This window comes from Rhincodon typus, chromosome 9 (genome assembly GCF_021869965.1).
Source record: "Rhincodon typus isolate 14 chromosome 9, sRhiTyp1.1, whole genome shotgun sequence".
NCBI lineage: Eukaryota > Metazoa > Chordata > Chondrichthyes > Orectolobiformes > Rhincodontidae > Rhincodon > Rhincodon typus.
Genome location: NC_063340.1, coordinates 71,833,007 through 71,855,549, shown reverse-complemented (window position 1 = coordinate 71,855,549; position 22,543 = coordinate 71,833,007). Strand labels below are relative to the sequence as shown.

At 39.9% G+C, this 22,543-nt stretch overlaps 1 protein-coding gene across 1 annotated transcript in view; it reads right to left on the bottom strand.

Moving 5' to 3' along the window:
• The window catches only part of LOC109935278 (regulator of G-protein signaling 7-like), a 374,831-nt gene that overhangs the window by 9,614 nt on the left and 342,674 nt on the right, over positions 1-22,543 (bottom strand). The window contains exons 11-14 of the mRNA XM_048601347.1: positions 20,008-20,118; positions 15,439-15,564; positions 3,703-3,889; positions 2,626-2,715 (exon numbers count right to left, since the gene is read on the bottom strand). Coding sequence (XP_048457304.1) covers positions 2,626-2,715; positions 3,703-3,889; positions 15,439-15,564; positions 20,008-20,118 — 514 coding nt within the window. The remainder of the gene's footprint in view (positions 1-2,625; positions 2,716-3,702; positions 3,890-15,438; positions 15,565-20,007; positions 20,119-22,543) is intronic.

Genomic DNA, 22,543 nt, shown 5'->3' with positions numbered 1-22,543 from the left:
TCCTCGCTTCTAAATGATCAAGTCTGTGTTCAGTTATATTTGGATATTGGTAAGTGACAACTATTTTCCCCATTGTAGAAAATTGAAAATTTCTAGAAACTGAAAATATAAATGACTTCTCTCTGCTGTCATCCACTTTGACATCTTCCACTAAACTGGCTTAATTTAGTCTAGTTTGGCCTGATTCAAACATCCTGCACAAAATTTTATATCATATTTATGGACTTGAAAAGAAGCTGTATCATGTTAAAATTCTGTGTAGTTCAGATAGAGTCGTGTTTATTGCTACAGTTTATGCTCCAAACATTAAGGTCTCAGCGTTGTCAGATGTTTGCATCCATTATCCATAAATGAGGAAAAAAATTGATAGAAGAAATTCAGAAGCGCAGCATCTCAACTCAAGAATGAAATGATCTGCATCTTCATTGCTTGCACCAAATATCTCTTCTGTCATTGTACGACAGAATATCATTGGTGCCAGTGATTATGGTAGGAGCCACAAGTCTTTTGCTAGCCTTTCAAGCTACATGAGTACACCACAAAGCAGAAACCTGAAATGATTAAAAACCACAGGATAAAAATGTTTTACTGAGTGGGAAAGCAACAGCAGGGGAAAGGGAGAGAGAGAGAGAGAAAGACAGAGACAGAGAGAGAAAGAGACTACCTGTATATAATACATAGAGAGAAAAGAAAAGAATGTTTTCTGGAGTATTCCCTAAACCCTTAGGATTGTGCACCTACCGCAGGATCGCAGAACACACCCTCCTTCACTCAGCATTGCAAACCCCTCCTTTCAGCGTTCTGAAATTCCCACAGGATTGACAAACATTGAATTTTTTTATTTTTCAATTATATCCTCATTGCCACTCAGCTATCCAGCCCAGGCAAGATTGGGATCTATTGCTTTCATTCGTAGACTTTTACATTACAAAAGCCTTCTGGTTAGTTATGTGTGGTGATGTTGCAGATGTGTTTGCAAAAAGTTCCTCCGTTTGCTATTTCTAATGAAATCATAGACATATCCGAAATGAACATGTTTACAGAAGTATCAGAAGAAATTTTTATGAACACTTTTACCACAGCACGACACCTAATGGTCAATTCTGTGAACTGGGTGCACTCAGAGTAGATTGGTTTTATCAGGAACTCATCTTGGGAAATCACACTCATGATTTTCTGCCCACTTACATTAAGACAGACAAAATAACAGCCTGAATACTTCCAAATCCCTGAGATACACTCTCTGCTATTTACTTTCTACAGTGGTAACCAATAGAGAATATTAATAGTACTAGCCTTAGGATGAAAGCACCAATAAAAACAAAAGGAACTAACAGAATTCTAGGCTTGATTTCAGGAAGTATAGAGTATAAAAGGCAAGTGCTGATGATAAGTTAGTATTAAACTTTTATAATATTTCAGTCTCAGTACTGTCTAGTATTAGACTCTTCTCTATAGAAAGGATAGTGAGGATTTAGACAGGGCACAACGCAGACTCACTCAGATGCTACCTGTGATGCAGAATTATGAAAAAGAAGAAACAGTAAAATAAAATTAATCTTTTAGCCATAGAACACAGTTTATGCGATGTGATAAATGAATCTATAATGATGGAAGAATGGGACAGAATAGAAGCAGACTGCTTCCTCCACTTGAGGGCCAAGAAATAGGTGTAATCACAGATACATGACTAAACATACAACATTTAGAACAGAGGGTAGAAGAAACCTATTTGCACAGAGAATTGTGAGACATGATCCTAAATTCTGTATCAACTAATAACATTTGAAATTATGTCAACATTTCAAGATAGGTTTGGATAGGGGGATGAAGGAAAGGTAGTATGGGAACAGCATGCACTAGAACAATGTACATGCATTGGAGGGTAGTCACTGACACAGACTGGTTGCCTCAAATAAGTTGTTCTCATGTTAAAACTTCCCTATATGTATAGTAGCCAGAACTCAGTGCTTCTTGAACCAAAATGGTAACACACCCAAGATGTAAAACCTGTAGATCTGACCAATGACTGTATCCATGAAAAATGTGTCGTCAAAATTTGTTAAGCACACACTTCTGAGATTTGATTTAGATTTTTTAAAAATCAGTTTTGCATGGCATGGTTTACAAACTCACTCTCCCATTAAGCAGCCTCGTACACTAGGAGGGATATAGTAGGAGATTTGCAGGTGTACCCACTGATGAAACTTTGTGAAAAGTTGGTCTACAATACAGGCTCTCAGTGAATAAGGCCAAATGCTTAGGGCAGAAAACTTCCACATTGCTAAAGACATCTGCTATTTAATTATGTATGTATTATTGGATAATGAAAATAAAATTGGCATAATTTTAAAACTGTGATACTAGCTACTACGTAACTGTAGCAAATAAAACACATTGCAATCAAAGTGCAATGTCATTTAAATCAATAAAATAAAAGTTCCCATCAATATAAATTAATTACAAGCCAAAGACATGTGTGATAATTTCAGTTCAAAAGATGAAAAAGTGATTTTCATTGCCATTTGTTGTGCTCCAATACCTACCATTTGTCCTATATCTCTAGCATATCATTTAAGGTTTGCTGGATAAGGTACAAAGAAAAAGACAAGAATGTACAAGTACCTTTTTTTTAGCCTGAAGTAGCTCCTGGTAGGCACTGGAACGTATGAAACGAGGGTAGGAATCACTTTTCATCAGTTTGTAAATGTGCTCCTAAAAGAACAATTTATCAAGTGTAAACATGAGCAGGCTATGTTACGGGAGTGCACCTAAAGTGTGTTTTCATGCTACAGTGTAGTCTAACTATATAGCTCTCTCTTGCCTCTGGCTGTACTATATCTGACCTCAGAGTTCTTGGCACTGAATGTCTGACTTGGGATACCACTCACTATATGGACTCAAAAGATCCTCTTGTTGCAGATTGTACTAGAAATTTATGGATAAGCTAAACTAATTTTCCACGACACCCATGCAGATAATTGCATTTCTGCTAAAGTAAAAAGCAGCGGCTATGTGTCATTAGCACTGTGACAGTTTAAATAAAAGGAAGCTATAAATAAAGGAGGCGGCTGATGTAATTGAGGGGCAGAAGATCAGACGAAAAAATTTGGTGAAATATTAATGACCTTTTTTATTATAATTGATGTTTAGTCACTGTGATTAATTATTGCACTTAGTAAAGTACATTTGCAAGAGTAAACTTAAGTCTGTAGGGTTCAATGGTATACAGGTTGTATAGAAATCCTATTTTTGTTTTCTCAATTTTTAATGCAGTGTTACAGTTTTTTAGTACTCCACGTATCAAATGTCAATCTCCAGCCAAAATAGACTGCTTGGCAATGTGCTCTCATGCCTCTTGATTGGGTTGCCTGAAACTTAATCTCAGGAGCAACTTGACATAATTCACCATTTGATTGGCCCTGTGTGGAAAAATCAGGATGGTGGGCATCAAATCTACCACTCAATGGAACGAGTCACAATTACAGAACTATGTTCAGTCAGTAGTTTATACTCAGTTTTATGGCACAGCCAGAGGGAAGTTGTTATCGGTCTCCATTAATGCAAAAATAACTATATACCACCAGTGTGCAGTGTGACAAATGACAATATTTTCACTGGGCACATACTACTTATGCAATTGCATGTTTCCCATATTAGTGTCAATCTAAGTTTCATCACTTTAGTGTTTAATCTGCTTACCTGAGCGTCTTCAAATGCGTATCTTCCTGGGTCTTTTACATTTTGTGTGGTCTTATCATAGCTTTTGGAGTCCACGTTAATGGCACTGGGAGCTCCTGGGGCTAAAAATTCTTGCCAGATTTCTTGAACACGTGACGGCACCTCACGAATAGGCCTTTTCTTCAGATCCAGAACAGCTAACCAGAATCTGTTCGGATTCACAGGACAGTGTCAACAGTTATGTTGTTTCAAGGAACTTTAAAAATTGGAAGTTCCAGAGATGGCAATTTATCAAAAAAGCAGGTCAACATACTTCAAAGCAAGAATAAAATCAGGATTTCTAATTAAACAAACAACTTAGTGCGCATTATTCTGCAAGGCTGGGGAATGAAACACGACATGGGTGCTATTTGTATCATTTTGCACAGTCTGTTCACTACATGACACAATGAATTTTATGCTGATGAAATTTGTAAAAATTTGGCACATTCACCAAATCAGAACTGACTAAAGTAGGCTGCACTGTTTGATCAACATCCACTGGGGAGGTCAGGGAGACATTTCAAGAAAACTTGGCATTTTGAAAATTCAGTCCCGTTAAAAGTTCCATCACAAAGCATGCAGAATGCACATTCGTCCAAATTGTACATGGTTTGTGAAAGAGTGAACTTAATGCTGTAAATCATCAACCTTATTCCTTACTTTTTGCTATTGTGGAAGCATAAGGCATAACAATTTTTTTACAGATAGTCCTTTAATGATATTTCAGTTTGATCACCAGACTACTGAGATATGTCCTTTGGTGGCTCATTTAAGCAGCAGGCTAGGTTCAGGATCAAAGAGTGACTTTTGCTGCTTTAACCCACAGCGGGCTCCTGAAATCACTGACAGGGTCCCTGCCAGGGTAGCCACTCTGATTGACAAGCTGGGCTTTCTGTCAGGTGGGAGAGGGTGCTACAGGAGCAGTAGGTCTAATCCCTGAACCCAGCGGGGGTAGTTGAGAGGATCTAATCTGATCTCTGACCCCTGTCCTAATTCACAAAAGTGCAAAGGATACCAATTCAGAGTGATTGGCAAGAGAAGCAATGGAACTAGGATTTAGGGGCAGGATCAGCCCTTTGAGCCTGCTCCAACATTCAATAAGATCATGACTGATTGTGGTCTCAGATCCACTTTGATCCCCACAGGCAATAATCCTTAACTCCATTGTCTACCACAAACCCATTTAACTTAGCCTTGAAGAAATTTAAAGTCTCAACCCATTTAGTTTCTGGGAAGAGGATTCCACATTAAAGCAGGCCATCGAGAGAACCATTTCTCCCCATTTCTGTCTTAAAAGGGAGATCTCTTATTTTTAAGTTGTGTTCCCTCTATCTAGTCTCCCTTACAAGAGGGAACAGCCATTGAGTATCCGACCTATCCAGTCCCCTTAAGATTGAACATGTTGTCATAAGATCACCTCTCAATTTTCTAATCTCCAACAGATACAGGTCTAACCTGCTCAATATTTTCTCATAAGATATGACTCTGATCCTAGGAATGAGTCCAGTGAATCCCATGGGATCATGAAGAAAACTTTTTTTTTAAACACAGCAAATGGTTAGGAGCAAGTTTGCACTGCCTGAGAGAATGGGGAGGCAGAATCAATTGTGGCTACAGGGAAAGGTTGGGAGGATGGAACTAATTCAGTTGCTCTTGTGGAGAGCTGGCAAGGGGCACAATGGGGTGAATGGTCTCTTTCTGTGCTGCAACCAATCTATGAGTCAAAGCTGCTTCATCCTATTAAGAAGCTCTGGGCAGAACTTTTATGGTCCCTTGTTGTGGGATTGGTTGTGTCAAACATTTGATCAGGTGGGATGGTAATAGGTGGAGATCAAGCCGTATTTATTCTGCAGCCCGGCTTAAATCCATGATGGGAAGGCCTGTGGAAAGTGATACACATTGCTTGACACTGAAAATGAAAATGAGCCTCATGAGGAAGAGATCAAAGCTGGTCATTGTGAGTTCCAGATACTAATGAGCCACGTGAGAGAAAGTTTGAAACATAGACTGAAATAGTGTTGGATAGAAAGCAAAGATTAGATACAGTTGGCAGACAGAATAGAAATACTACGATAATATGAAGTAATCAACAACATAAAATTTAAAAAGAACTGTCAGGTGTTGGTGATTGACCAGTATAAACCCTTAAAAGATCATTTCTGACTTTACTCTCCCTCTGGAATGCATTGTTTACATATTAGTAATGCGTTTTGGATGATGAATATATGATTAGAAAATTAGATGTGTCCAAACTCTAATGTTGTATAGAATAATGCAGATATTGCAAGATGGAAACAGGCTGTTTTGCCTCCACATGGACTATCGTCCTAATTCTACATACAAACAGCGCTCCCGTAGCTCTTTTACCCCCTTCCCTGTAATTACCAAGTTGGTCTTAAGCATTGACGAGCACTGGGTTTTTCCAGAGTTTGCGGAGGTGGAGAAATGGCAGTCAGGTTCCAATCTGGAATTCCCAATCCCATTACTAAGGTCTTAGAGCTGTTTCAGGTTGTTGGCAGTTCAAGTCATGAGCCAACATCCGGCCCTCAGAACTTGGTTGCCTTTGGAACAGAGATAAGCATGCCCCAGATTTCTGGGTGACAAGGAAGCATTTAGAAGTTGACTAAAAAGGAAAACATCCATGCAACACCTGCCCTACACATGGTAGATCATGCACTCAACTTACTATCTATTTCAGAACCTATTAAACTAGGGGCAAACCAAAACAAAACTGCTGGAAAAACTCAGCAGGTCTGGCAGCATCTGTGGAGGATAAAACAGACTTAACATTTCGGGTCCGGTGACCCTTCCTCAGAACGGATGATGGCTGGGAAAACGTCAGTTTATATGCAGAAAAAAGGGGAGGGGGATGGGGTATGGAGTTCTCTATCCTATCGTTTACTCCCATCAGTACTGAAGAAGGGTTACCGGACCCAAAGGATAAAACTCTGTTTTATCCTTCACAGCATTGCCAGACCTGCTGAGCTTTTCCAGCAACTTTGTTTTTGTTCCTGATTTACAGCATCTGCAGTTCTTTCAGTTTTTATTTCAGGACAAACCAAGTCAGCCTGAATCATGAAGGACTGCCTGGAACAAGGCTTCTTATGTAAGATATTTTAAATCACCTTTTCAGTCATGTTATTACACAGCCAGGGAGCATTTGGGACTTGAACTCCTTGCTCAGGGACACTACCACTGTGCCACAAGGACCCTTGCATGTACATCGAAAATATTATTACTCAGCTCTGGAGCAGGTGAGACTTGAACATGGGTCTCCTGGTCTAGATGTAGGGACACTACCATTGCACCACAAGGATCCTTGCATGCATTTATACCATTCCAACCTCCAATTTATAACATCTCTAACATTTATAACATTGACATCTCTACTGCAATCAATAGCCCAAAGTGCTTCACAGGAGTTTAACTGGATTCGATCTGGTCTTATTATGTTTCATTCTTACGTAATTTACTATTTCCCTGTTAAAGCATTCCCTAAAAAGAGCCAATTTTCAGGCCCCAAGTCAATGAACCTAATTTATCTACGCGATACCTTTCTAATTGTCTTAGTATTTTTTTCTACAGCATGGAGATCAGAACAGCACACAGTACTCATAGAGTCATAAAGTCATAGAGAATGAAACAGAACCTTCACTCCAACTAGTCCACACTGACCATGTTCCCAAACTAAATTAGTCCCATTTGCCTGCATTTGGCCCATATCCTTCCAAACCTTTCTTATTCATGTACTTATCTAAATGTCTTTTAAATGTTGTAGCTATACCTCCATCCTTGGGCAGTTCATTCCATACATGAAAAACACACTGTGTAAAAAGGTTGCCTCTCATGTCTTTTTTAAAACTTTCTCCCCTCACCTGAAAAATATGCTCCCCAGTTTTGAACTCTCCCACTCTTGGGAAATGACACTTGCTATTCGTCTTATCTATGCCCCTCATGATGTTATAAACCTCTATAGGCTCACCTCTCAACCTCCTACGCTCCAGTAAAAAAAGTCCCAACCTAACCACACTACTTTTATAACTCAAACCCTCCATTGCTTGTAACTTCCTGGTAAATCTTTTCTGAACCCTCTCTAGTTTAATAACATCCTTCCTATAACAGGGACGACAAGAACTGTACAGAGTACTCCAGATGAGACCTCACCAACATCCTGTATAACCTCACCATGAAGTCCCGACTCCGATACTCAAAGCTCTGAGCAATGAAGGCAAAATTGCTAAATGCCTTCTTAACCACCCTGTCTACCTGTGATGCAAATTTCAAGTAATTATGTACCTGAATGCCGAGGCCTCTCTATTCCAAAACACCCTAACCAGGCCCTACCATTAATTATAAATGCCCTGCCCTGTTTGTTTTACCACAATGCAACACCTCACACTTATTCAAATTAAACTCCGTCTGCCACTCCTCAGCCCTTTGTTCCAACTGTTTAAGATCTCTTTGTAATCTTAGATAACCTACTTCACTGTCCACTATTCCACCAATTTTGTTGTCATCCGCAAACTTACTAACCATGTCTCCTATATTCTCATCCAGATCATTTACATAAATGACAAACAAAAGTGGACCCAATACTGATCCCTGTGGAACACCATTGGTCACAAGCCTCCAGTCCGAAAAACAGCCCTCCACCACCACCCTGTCTCTTACCATCAAGCCAATTTTGTATCCAATTGGCAAGCTCACCCTGAATCCCTAAAAAGTCTACCAAGTGAAACCTTGTCAAAGGCTTTACTAAGATCTGTGTAAACAATGTCTACCGCTCTGCCCTCATCAATCTTTTTGGTTACTTCCTCAAAAAACTCAATCAAGTTTTTGAGACATGAGGCCCCCACTCTCCCCCTTTTTGCTCTTAATGTACTTTTAGAATCTCTTTGGATTATCCTTAACCTTATCTGCCAAGATGATCTCATATCCCCTCTTTGCCCTCCTGATTTCCCTCTTAAGAATGCCCAAAACTCTTTAGAGTCTTCAAGAGATATATTTGATCCCAGTTATCTATATCTCATATATGATTCTTTCTTATTCTTGACTAGAACCTCAGTATCTTTGGTCATCCATTGTTCTCTACTCTTACCAGTCTTACCCTTCATTCTAACAGGAACATAATGCCTCTGAACTTTCGTTATCACACTTTTGAAAGCCTCCCACTTGTCAGTCATCCCTTTACCCATGAACAGTCTACTCCAATCAACTTTTAGAAGTTATCATAGAATCTCTAGAATGTGGAAACAGAACATTCGGTCCAACAAGTCCACACCAAGCCTTTAAAGAGCATCCCACCTAGACTCACCCCTCCAACCTATCCCTGTAACCCAGCATTTCCCATGACTAATCCATCCAATTTAAACATCCCTGGACATTATGGGCAATTTGGCATGCCAATCCACCTAACCTGTCCATCTTTGAACTATGGGAGGAAACCGGAGCACCCAGAGGAAACCCACGCAGACATGGGGAGAATGTGCAAACTCCACACAGACAATTGCCCAAGGCTGAAATTGAACCCAGATTGCTGGTGCTGTGAGGCAGCAGTGCTAACCACTGGGCCACCGTGCCGCCCGTTCTAGTCTCATACTATTAAAATTTGCCTTATTCCAATTAAGAACTTGAATTTCTATGGAAGGCTTAGACTTTCCCATTATAATTTGAAAACTAACAGAATTATGAACACTAGTCCCAAAGTATTCCCCAATAACCCTTCAGTCACTTGTCCTGCCTTATTTCCTAAGAGAAAGTCAAGTTTTGCTCCTTCTCTAGTAGATGCATTTACAAATATGATAAAGAAAATACTCCTGTTGTGATCTTACTAAGGATTTATATAGATTTACATTACACTTCAACTTTTATATTTCAGATTTGTCAGTCTATTATTTCATTTCAATAATCTCGAGGTACTGCTTTTAATACCTAATGAACTTTAAACTTAAATCTCTCTAAATAAAAGCTACTACGCACATCCACTATTAACATCTATTCCCCACGTATTGTACTCCTCCTTTCGTCTTCTGCTCTGGGCACCTGCACCATCTATTCCACTCACTCCTCCTACACCTTTGCGAACTGCAAAAGACCCACCATTTTCCAACCCCTTCATTTCCAAAGAAGAGTTAAATTAAACTTTAAATGTTAACCTCACTTTTCTCTTTCCACAGATGCTACCACACCTGCACTCTAAATTACCAAATTCCTACATTTAAAATGAAACAATTGTCAAAATAAAATAAATTTGTAAACATGACGAGAAAAAAATGCAATCCCGTACAGTACTGACAGTTTGACCGTGCTCCATCTGGTGGCAGAGGTTTGTCAGGTGCAAGTGGAATCCAAGGACTCACCTGCACTGAGAGACTTCTGTCACTAGATGGGGCCCAGGACCTCAATCTGACTTTGGGAGGGAAGCATGGACAAAGCAACAAAGACCAGACATGAAGCTGAAAGGCAAGACCAAAGTCCGGAGGGAGAACCAAGGGTTGGTTGGGGGTGTGGGGGGAGGTTTTGGGGTGAAATGAGGCACACGGGAACATAAGGAGGCTCAGCGAAGAGAATGGAGCCCAGAGGTGAGGCTGCGGTGTAGCAAGTTGGGAGACCACAGGCAGAGTGAGAATAGGACAGGGTGGGGGGGATGATGGGGCTGGAAAGCAAGGCCAAGAAGACTCCTGTCCAAAGCCAGAACAAAATGGAGAAAGTGTGGAAATGCAATGCAGTACAGGACATTGATTCACAATGGCAACAGAAGCCGATGAAGCATACAAAGGATGCTAAAATTAAAATGGGGATGCTAAATGAAAATACATAATGCATACTGCTATCACACTCCAGTTAAAATTCAGTTAACTGGATAAAAATAAAAGAGGCGGTCCCAAACTTCTCTTGTGTGGGAGAGAGAAGAATATTACGAATTCCTAACCCCGAGGAAATAATAAAGTGTGATATCAAACACTTGTAATAACGTTTTAAAAAAAATAGGGTTTTTAATACAAACCGGAACTTAAAAGAAGGTGCAGTTTAAAGGTCTTATTGTCCTGGAGTCGAGGCAATGAAGCCTGAGTCCATGGTTGCTTAGTTGTTGTTTTTCATCAGTAGGAGTGAATTTTGTAGAATCCTGGAGTTCTGGGTGAATGTTTGTTTTCCCAAATTGCTTTCTCACTGGGTACTTCTTTTGATCATTGATAAGGTACAGAGGGAGAGGGGGAGAGACAGAGAGACAAAGGGTGAGAATCCATTTCCCCTTCTCTCTCTGGATGCTAAGCAAGCTACTTAAATATGGTTTTCTCCATATGCCAAAGTCCAGATTCTTTGTCTTTTCTAAACCTGATTACCCTGCAAGTAACCTTTCATTTCCCAATATGCAAACTTATTACACAAGTGTGGACTAAACAAAAGACTCAAATTTCTTGATGCTGAATTAAGACCATAAGACCAAAACAGATAGGAGCAAAAGTAGACCATTCAGCCCATCACGTCTGCTCCACCATTCAATGAGATCATGGTTCATATGATAAATTATTTCTGAAGAAGGGTCACTGGACTTGAAGCATTAACTCTGCTTTTTCTCCAATGATGCAGCCAGACATGCTGAATTTCTCCAGCAGTTTCTCCAGCAAACTCCAGCATTTGCAGTTCTTCCTTATATTCTGATTGAATTACTTGTCCAGTTTCAATATTTTTGGATGAAACTGTAATTTTAGTGGCCAATTTCGTGTATTCCATATGGAATTTCCCTAGATGTGCCTCAATCTGTGGTCAGGTAATCACAACAACCACTTTAGGTCACTATTTGTCGTCTTTAAGAATGACTTCAGCCAACGATGGTCTCAGGTATTAAAATCGGATGATAAATGTTGATAGTTCATGCTTACTATAATCATAATATTAGCAAGCCACTCAGTTGTATCTAACTGCTACAATGTCTGATAAAAGAAATAAAACAGAATGGACCACTCAGCATCAACCAAAGCACTAGAAATGACAAAGGTGCATGCTGCAGCCCTGTTGACTTTGCAGAGTCCTCCTTAGTGACAGCCAAAGGCTAGTACCAAAACTGGGACAGCTGTCTTACGGACAAATCAAGTAACAGCCTGATATAGTCATACAAATGGAATCATACCTGAGACATTACCTCACTATTCTTCAGTATGTCCTATTTTACCGACAGGACAGACCCACCAGAAGTGCTGGACAGTGGTATACAGCTGGCAGGGAGTTGTCTCAAGTGTCCTTATATTGAGCCTGGACCCCACAAAGTCTCATGGCACCAAGTTAAACATAGGCAAGGAAAACTCCTGCTGTTCACTGCCTAACTCTACTACCATCCATCCCACAATGCCCCAAACAGCAAGTGACATACAGAGCCAGGCAAACCTACAACCAATAGATCAGATCCAAGCTCTGAGGTCCTGCCACATCCTGTTGAGAATTAAATGTGACAATTAAACAAATCACTGGAGGTGTGGGCCACACAATAGCCCCAACATCAATGCTGGGGTATCCTAGAACATAAGTGCAAAAGGTAATGTTAAAGTATTTGCTTTCATCATGTGAACTGGTTAAGCAGCCAAAACGATGATCCATCTTGTTCCTACTCCTGAGAACTCTTCTCTTTTCTCTTCTCTTTAATTTTACTTATCTCTTGTTGACCACCTTGGGAGCTCGTGGTGACGGCATTGGTGGTGGCAAGTAGGCCCAGCATGGACTCGTCAGAGACAGCTTGGGTGCATCAATGAGGCGTTCCTATTGTTGACTCCTGCTGCTGTGGCAGAGGCGAGTTTGGGTTCCCAGTGGCATCTGTGTCCAGCGCAGATTCATCGCTGCAGCAGTGGAGGCAAGTTTGGGCCCTGTACCAGACCCTATGGCATCGGCAGTGGCTGCATCGGTGAGGTGGGCCCCAAGCGGACTCATGGCAATGGCAGAGTCAAGTCTGGGACGGTATAGTACCCTGGCGTCGGTGGTGACTGCACTGGCGAGGTCCAGCAAGGACTCAGAGTGGCAAAGGGCATAGGTGGAGGTGAGATGGCGCCAAAGAGAGGCAACTTTCATCCCAGCAACGGTGGTATGGTGAAGGGTCTCGCGCCTGGCCACCAGGCCCATGGCCCATGGTGGAGCATTTAACAACAGGGACTGTAAAGTTGAACAATTTTTCTTTATTTATTTAATCTTTTGCCTTTCTTTTTATGTTTTGGTTTATTTTTCTGTTTCAAGCTGGCGCAGAAAAGTGGTGACACTACTTTTCATTGTATTTTGTAACAGAATGCACATGACAACAAATAAGTCAAACCAAATCAAGTTAAATCACAACCACCAGTCTTCAGCCAAGTCAATTCACACCACAAGATGTCAAGACACACCTGAGGACACTGGACCCTAAAAAGGCTATGGGCTCTGACACCATTCCAGCAATAATACTGAAGATTCTAGAACCAGCTGCACCCAACACAATTACAACATCCAACTATCCATCAAGGTGGAATCTTGCCCAGCTATGCCTTCTGCACAGAAAGCAGGAAAAATACAATCCAGCCAATTACCACCCTATCAGTCTACTCTTCATTATTAGCAATATGATGTAAGGGATTATCAACGGTACTTTCAAACAGAACATGCTCAGAAACAACCTCCTCACTTACGCCCAATTTGGGTTCTACCAAAGCCATTCATGTACTGACATCATTACAATCTTGGTCCAATCATGGACAAAAGAGCTGAACTCCAGAGATGAGGTGAAAGTGACTTTTCTCAATAGCAAGGCTGCATTCATGCTCATGGCATCAACGAGTCCTAGCAAAATTGGAATCAATGGAAATCAGGGGAAAATCCCTCTGCTAGTTGAAGTCATACCTAGCACAAAGGAAGATGGTTGTGGTTGTGGGAGGTGAGTCATCTCTGCTCCAGGACATTTCTGCAGGAGTTTCTCCAGGTAGAGTGTCTATGCCAACCATCTTCAGCTGCTTCATTAATGACCTTCCCTCCATCATTGGGATGTTCACTAATGATTGCACAATGTTCACCACCTTTCGGAACTTCTCAGATACTGAAGATATCTGTGCCCATACACAGATAGACCTGAACAATGTCCAGACTTGGGGGCTGAAGAGAATAGAGTAATATTTCCGCCAGCAAGTGCCAAACCATGACCATCTCCAATTTGAGAGAATCTAACCAGTGTCCCATGAGATTCAATGTCATCACCATTGCTGAATTCTCACTATCAAGATCCCGAGAGTTACCATTGACTAGAAACTGAAGTGGACTAGCTGCATGAATTCTGTGGTTCCAAACAGCAGACTGGAGGCTAGGAATTCTGAAATGAGTACTTCACCTCCTGTCTCCCCAAAGCTAATCCACCATGTTTGAGACACAATTCGAGAGCTTGATGGAATATTCCCCACTTGCCTGGATGGGTACAGCTCCAACAACACTCAAGAAACTTGACGGAATCCAGGAAAAAGCAGCTCATGTGTTTGCCATCCCATCCACCACTTTGCACCCGCTTCACTACCAAAGTATAGTGGCAACAGTATGTACCATCTACAAGACTGATAGCAACAGCTCACCAAGGCTCCTCTCAGAACCATCAAAACCAGCAACCTCTCCTGTCAAAAAGGCAAGGGCAGCAGTTGCAATGGGAACACCAACACCTGCAAGCTTCCCCCCACCCAAGCCACTCACTGTTCTGACTGGGAAATATGTGGCCGTTTCTTCAGTGCTGCTCTGTCAAAATCACTGAACTGCCTCCTCAATAGCATTGTGCGGAAATCTACATCACAAGGTATGTAGCTTCTTGCGGGCAATTAGGGACAGGCAATAAACGATAGTATAACCAATGATGTCCGCATCCTCTCAATGAATTTAAGACAAAAGGACGAGGATGATTGGTATGCCAGCTTCAGCAATCCATTATGATTTATTGAGGCCTGGGAGAGATCCTGCCCCCAAAGGTACGCTAAACAGGGCTTAAAGCAAGTTACTTGGGATTTTCCAATCAGGCTGTAATTTCCCAATGCAATGGAGGTGACAGATAGGTAAGGTGTCAGTGCTGTGTAGGTCGATCTACAAGCCGTGGTGATGTCTTTGACAGTTGATGGCAAGTACCGTTTCATTAAAGTTATTAGATTTAAGGAAATAATACAACAGCAAAGGGGAAGTCAATAAGGCTCTTGATGATACATATTAATGTCAGGTAAAGGGTCAGAAAAAGGCCAAAAATTATAAAAGTTACATGAAAAATAATTCAGGTCAGGTAAATTCTAAATTGAACTATTCGAAAATGACATGTTTGCTGACACCAACGCTTCACTGATGCTCTCCGAATGCGCGTGCTCACTGCCATTACTTATGTTACAGACGCATAATATTTTGCCAATTTTAAAAAAATTTTAAAAATCCTACTATGGTTAGCACCTTATTATTATTACAACATATATTGTTACTTTTTTTTTCATTTTTAGATATTTGTCACTCTTTCTAAAAATACATTTCTGCGTGATACCACTGCTAGTCCACATGATCCTGGTTATCTGCAGGCACAATCCTTAGAAAAAGGTTTAATATCAGTAATGCACCACAGGTCAATATTAGCAAGTGATCTGAATGTGAAGAGGAAGATTTACTAGTTATAAGAGTGATTTTAATACCTACAAATTGCTAATTTGTGCATAGGAAGAATTCTGTCACTGGAAAATTTCCAATACATACCGTAGGTTTTCAGAGCTGAATTCAGACTCCACGAACTTAAGAAACTGTTCCCTCCCTACGAGATCTTTTAAAACTTCATCAATGCAGAAACCCCATCGCTTTACTCTCTGTGCGTATGGTTCTTTGCTGCAATCACAAAGGATGAAAAGTTTAAGACTAATAACAGATACAGCAAGATTCACTGGTCTTTCATACTAAATAATAATATTGGAATATTGATCAATTTTAGTCAATAAATTCTTCTGAAATGTGATGACATCTTATCTTTTCAAATGTTAAAACCATTCTGCACCAGCAATTTACTGCAGGTAACTATGAACGAAGTAGTCAAAGTCTCTTTCTCAATATGGTAGTCATTACTAGATGGTTACAATATACTGTTCCATTTACTTGCCATTTTTATCAACTGGAGAAATGTTATCACTACTAAAACTGTGTGAAATTAGAGGTCATAAACATGGAGCAGGGAGACCCTGTGGTGCAATGAGTGGTATTCCTTATCTCTGAGCCAATGTCTCCAGGTTCAAGTCCTACTCTAGGAGTTGACAACCAAGACAAGTATGTTTTCAGCATGGCCAAATAGGTTGAGTATTAACTTGTAAATCCTTCAAGCCCACACCAATGGCAGGTGACAGGAGCTGGGGAGATTCCTGGTCAGCCAGGTAATGGAAAGAAATTGGAGTCTTTACCATCACTATTCATAGCTTCAGGATTTAGCATGTGACTGAATGCACACATAGCCACAGCAACTCAGACTCTTTGGATGGCTGGTGCAGATCAGATTGAAGTCAACAGCAGAGCGCTTGATTGTTGTTCTAACCAAGGTGGATTTGGGATCTGCCTCCTTGCCCTATCTATGGCAGAGGTCATGTTGCTGTGTATCAGACTTGCCTTTGAGCAGGAAACCTCATAAGAAAAGTAAACGTGTCTCCATTTTGTATTTTTTTCAGTGATATAGTTCAAAAAAGCCATGCATCATTTGCTGTGAATTGAAGTATGCTTCCCAATTTGGATTTATAGTCAAACAGAATGATATAGGCTAAAGTGGGGGGTGGGGGGCGCATTTTCTGAAAGAGGTAACCACTTAGTATCATTCCTCTTGCCTTTTCCCATTACCAAAATATTTATTATATTATTAAATATTTATTCTTCCATTATTTATCCATTTCTCTTTTAAAACCCATTATTGATCTATATTTCTGGTACATCAATTGATGTTACAACATTTCTATGCGTAAAGAGTTATAAGTTAAATAGTTCTTCTTTACTTTCTGGTGATCTTCAATCAATGCCCTCTCATTACTAATCAAAGAACAGTGAAGGTTATCTTTCTTCTTCTCTTATTCATCAAAACATCCCATAGTTTTGAATAATTCTATCATATGTCTTCTTGGTTGTTGTAATGAAAAGAGCCCTAGTTTTTTTTTCTAATCTGTCTTCATAGTTATATCATTCCATCCCTGGCACTTTGGGACCATGAAAGGGAAAGGGTCACTTCCAAGAGGCCAGAGAACCCGTTGAATTAATACAATGAGGTATGATACAATGCAAGAGGTGTGAAATTTGATAATTTATCCTGAGATTCAATTTGTAGCTCACACCAAAAGACTTATGTGTGTTAAATTAAGTGGTGCAAAAAACCCGACAGCATTTTTATGCAACAAGTGTTATGCCACAAGCACGTCTATAATTTTTCTAGATCTAGAGATGTAGCCCATTCATGAAATCAGGCCTATGCATTCGAAGAATCAAAATCTTGGTGCTATCTACATGTTTGTAAACAAATGCTGATACTGTTTAAATATGGTCTTTTATGCTTTCAGCTTTTCCAATGTTGCATTGTTGCTTTGATGGCTGGATATCATTCCTGCTGTTAACTCCCTTGCTTTATCTAATCTGTGGACCAAGTCTGATGTACACTGGTTTACCTGCAATATTGGCTGGAGTCTTTTGTCACCAGAAAGTCCTGAAGTGGGATTTGAAACCAGAGCTTCCTGACTCATAGGAGGGAGAGCTACCCACTGAACCACTCAGCATCTACAGCATTTAATATGTGATTCTCGTCATTGGACATTTCAATGACTTTAATTATAATTGCGTTTCTTTCTTCACACATCAGTTACAGGCAGAATTTAAGTAGGTACAAAATCGACGGTTACTGATGATCAAGTGTGTCCATGCTAACTACTTCTAATATTTGAATGTTCATTTGAAGATCCAGCAACATTTGAGAAATTCTATCCAAGGCTTAGGTTCGTGGATAACAGAATATGGACAGAGAGAAGTATTGAGGCAAACATTCATTTTCCCCTTTGGAGAATCATTGGGCTATCCTTGGCATCAAGCAAACTTTCAGCAAACGATTCTGAGAGTCTGATTTTCCCCAGCTGTAACTGGAGGACTGTATCACTCTTACAAAGAAGTGATGCAGACATAGTGAACCAAAGGATCTCCTTCCGTGATTATATGATTCTAACCACACATTTAAGACAAAATAGAAATGTGGTGGAATTACTTCTCTCAGAGGGGAGTAAATGTGTGGAGTTCTTTACTGCAGAGAGCTGTTAGGGCTAGGTCATTAAGTATATTCAAGGACGAGAGAGATGATTTTTAATCAGTAAGGGAATCAAGGATTATAGCGATAGGCAAGAAAATGGAGTTGAGGATTTTCAGATCAAATTGAATGGCAGATAGGCCAAATAGTCTGCTTCTGCTTTTAAGTCTTATGGTGTAACCAGACTGGCATATATCCCACAGATTCTTTATCACATATTTTATAACTACACTATGGACTTATTACAAACCTTCTCTGTTATCTTACAACCAGTCTGAAATTAAAACAGTAGACGTATAACATTAATATTTTGGAATCTCAATCTCTCAATTTAGCAGAACTATATTTTTATTTAGATACCAGTGAGGCAATTGCAAATCATTTCTGCATTACATAGCCATCACTTAATAATTTAATAAAACAAACCACTTGCAGACACTGGAAATCTGAAATAAAAGCATAAAGTGATGGAGAAACTTAGCAGGTCTGGCAGCATTTATGGAGGGAGAAATACAGTTAGCACTGTGAATCCAAAATGACTCTTCACCAGAATTTTGGGTTCCAGAGATGGTCATGTTGGACTCGAAATTTTAACTCTGCTTTTTTCTCCACTAATGCTGCCAGACCTGCTGAGTTTCTCCAGAACTTTCTGTTTTTATTACCGCTAGTACTATTTTAGATTTTCAACAATTTCGGGTATTGAAAAATCCCTGATATTTTTTGCTACTACTCTTTAACAGTGTGTAATATGCATCATATAAAATTCAATTTCTTAACAAGTAAACCAGAAACTTAAAAATATATTTGTTGTGTTGAAATGGTAAAAATATTATGTGATTTATATAAAATGAGATTTTTTTTCAAATTTGAAATACTATGCACAACATAATTAACTCAATGTTATATAAAGGGTTGATGTGTACACTTTGCAGTTAAACTGGTCAAGCTCTCTTGACAAGTTAATACTAGCGAACTCAAAAATGTGCTCAAACCACTCTGTCAGACATAATTGCAGACATTAGCTACGTAGTTCCAATGGAATACACTATAGAAAAGCATTTAAACACTGCTAGAACTGGAATTAGTTTCTATCTGTGACAATTCACCATTTGTTCTTGATTTCCCCATATGCACACAAACTTAAATAAGTACAAGCCATTACTGTGCGGTATTTTGATAGTTGAGTGGAAGGCTATGACTTACAATCAACATATTGAACAACGAAATACTTCAAAATACAACAAAAAGTCAATATTTAAAAATAAGAGCTCTTAGTTTACTTATTTCCATCAGTTCTGTCATTATATCACCAACAGTTATCAAATTCATGCCCTAAAAACAGCACATCTTAACAAGCAGTGTATCTTTGGAAGGATTTGTTTGAAGGACGGGTGGTCAATGTGATTTGGCCATTAGAATCTTTAAAGTTATATTTCTGTAACTTTTATTGTCGAGGATTGTGGGCTTTGCCAGCTAAACCAGTATATATTGCCATGAAGGACAATGAAAAAAAGTTTTTGCTTACTTTCTATGTTGGCAGACTGAAGAAGCAATAGCTGAATCTCCCTGCTTATCAGCAGCCTTACTCAGTTTACCCAGATAATGTGCAATACAGGAAAGATGAGACATGCTAAATACTGTAGCAGTGAAGAATGCATAGAGGCAGAATGTGATGAGGAGAGAGAGAGAGAGAGACAACAAGGTGTAGTGCTGGTTGAACACAGCTGGCCAAGCAGCACCAGAGGAGCAGGAAGGCCGACGCTCCGGGCCTAGATCCTTCTTCAGAAATGTGATGTTCAGTCAAAGGTATATTGGTAAAACCATTTTAAAAATTTATCAAATTTTAATGGAAAAATGCAGTGACCAATTATGTATCATGCATATTTAATAATATAAAAAGATGCTGCTATTTTAACTGCTGAAGTATTTAAGAATAGAACAGACTTCCTATGTTATAGGCTGCATGACACATTTCTTGGGGAAAGAAACAGAAGAAATATACTTTAACAACTGACCTGGCTTCTAGCTCCCAGAAGGAAATATCATCCGATATCCATGGGTTTGAAGGTTCAGGAGTTATAAGAAATGGATCAAATTCCATATACTGCTCCGCGTACCCTATCAGACTAAAGACAAAGTTGAGAGTTTCTGAGACAAAAACATGCCTGGATATGCTTTAACACCAAGGGCTATATTTTCTGAATAAAGGCCTAAATTTCTGACACATAGTAAAATTCAAATCAAGATGGCAGCTGTACATCAATTATCGCTGTGAAGTCTGAAAGAATAAATATATTAATCATGATGCACCTACAGCAGGAACAAAAACACCTGAATTGCTACTTCTTCATTAAGAATTCTGCATATTTCATATGCCCATCTATAGGGAGAGGCAATGGCGTACTAATAATTTCACTGGATGAGTAACCATCAGCTCAGAGTACTCTCTGAAAATATGGGTTCAAATCCCCTCACAGCAACTGAGGTAATGAATTTAAAAAAAAATCTAAAATCAAAAGTTCATCCAGTCACCATGGTATGATTATTGCAGTCTGTAGTCCTTGCCTGACATGGACTAGTTGTGATTCTTTAATTTATTTCACTCGTGGGACATGGCCATCACTGGCTGGATAGCATTTATTGTCCATCCCTAGCTTCCCTTGAACTGAGGCTTGCTAGGCCATTTTAGAGGGCAGTTGAGTCAACCAGATTGTTGCAGGTCTAGGCCAGACCAGGTGCAGAGGGCAGATTTTTTTCCCTGAAGGACATTGGTGAACCAGATAAAAACCGAAAGAACTGCGGATGCTGTAAATCAGGAACAAAAACAGAAGTTGCTGGAAAAGCGCAGCAGGCCTAGCAGCATCTGTAATGAAAAAAATCAGAGTTAATGTTCTGAGGAAGGGTCACCAGACCCAAAGCATTAACTCTGATTTCTTCTTCACAGACACTGCCAGACCTGCTGAGCTTTTCCAGCAACTTCTGGTTTTGTTGGTGAACCAGATGTTTTTTTTCCTGACAATCAGCAATGGTCTCACAGTCATCAGTAGATTCTTAATTCAAGATTTTCCTTTTAATTTATTGAATTCAAATTCACCATTTGCCATGGCAGGATTTGAAGCAGGATACCCAGAACATTAGCTGAGTTTCTGGATTAAGAGTCTTGCAATAATACCACTAGGCCATTGCCTCCCTTTCAAGACCCAAACCAATGTGGTTGACTCTTAACTGCCTATTGAAATGGCGTTGATAGATACAGTTGTATCAAATCACATGAAAACTTTACAGGAATGAAACTGGAAGCACCACCTGGCATTAACCTAGACACTAAAAAGAAAACAACAAACCCTTCCAAAGCTGCATCCTCTACCACTTAGAATGATAAAGAGAGCAAATGCATTAAATAATCACCAGTTCCCCTCCAAATCACATTCAGCCTGATGTGGAATGATGTCATTGTTTGTTCACTGTCCCTCAGGCAAAATCCTGAAACTTCACCTTTCACAGCACTGTGGGTATAATATATCAACTTGTACTGCAATGGCTTATAAAGGCAACTCACCACTACCTTCTTCAGGGTAATGAATGTTGCCCCAGCGATCAGTGCTGATATCCCACGAATGAATAGATGAAAAGAAGAAAAACTGTGTACTGTGCAAAAACTTGTAAGAATGTAAAAAGAAAGAAGTCAGAATATCCGCTTCCTGACCTGGGATATTAAGATTATGTTTTTCAGTGTTTTGGAGGATATGTTTAATTATTTGATCTCGGATGGATGGGATTTATATCATTGCCATTTACATCCTCAGAACATCCCGAAAGACTGGACAGCCAATGAGGTCTTCTGAAATGCAGTTAGTGTTGGATTGTAGCCAAATACAGTAACTGACTTATACACTGGAAGGTCCTAAAAATACCAATGGAATGAATGACCAGTGAAATAACGCTGTTGTGGATGGATGAATGCTGGCTAGCATATGTGCAGATCTCTATTGGCATTCTTCAACTAATGATTTGGTAATGTTCTGCCTAACCCTTTTAATGTCTCACCCAAGACAGAACATCTGATGAATACTGCTCTGAATACTGCTCTGCAATGTCAGCCTAAATGACAAGCTCATGTACTGGACTGAGGCTTGAATCCAGGAGGAATGACTACTAACTGAGTTATGACTGTTGGTATGGGTGGATGCAAGGTTGATAGAAGCAATTTAGTATGATGAATTGAGAGTGTCATAAAGACAGTACAATGTATTGGAGACAAAGGTATTATTGAAAGAAAGGTAGCAATGATGTAGAGGTAGTAGGAACTGCAGATGCTGGAGAATCCGAGACAACAAGGTGCAGGGCTGGATGAACACAGCAGGCCAAGCAGCATCAAAGGAGCAGAAAGGCTGACGTTTCGGGCCTAGACCCTTCATCAGAAAAGGGGGAGGGGAAGGGGGTTCTGAAATAAATAGGGAGAGAGTGGGAGGCGGATAGAAGAGGGATAGAGGAGAGGATAGGTGGAGAGGAAACAAACAGGTCGAAGAGGCGGGGATGGAGCCAGTAAAG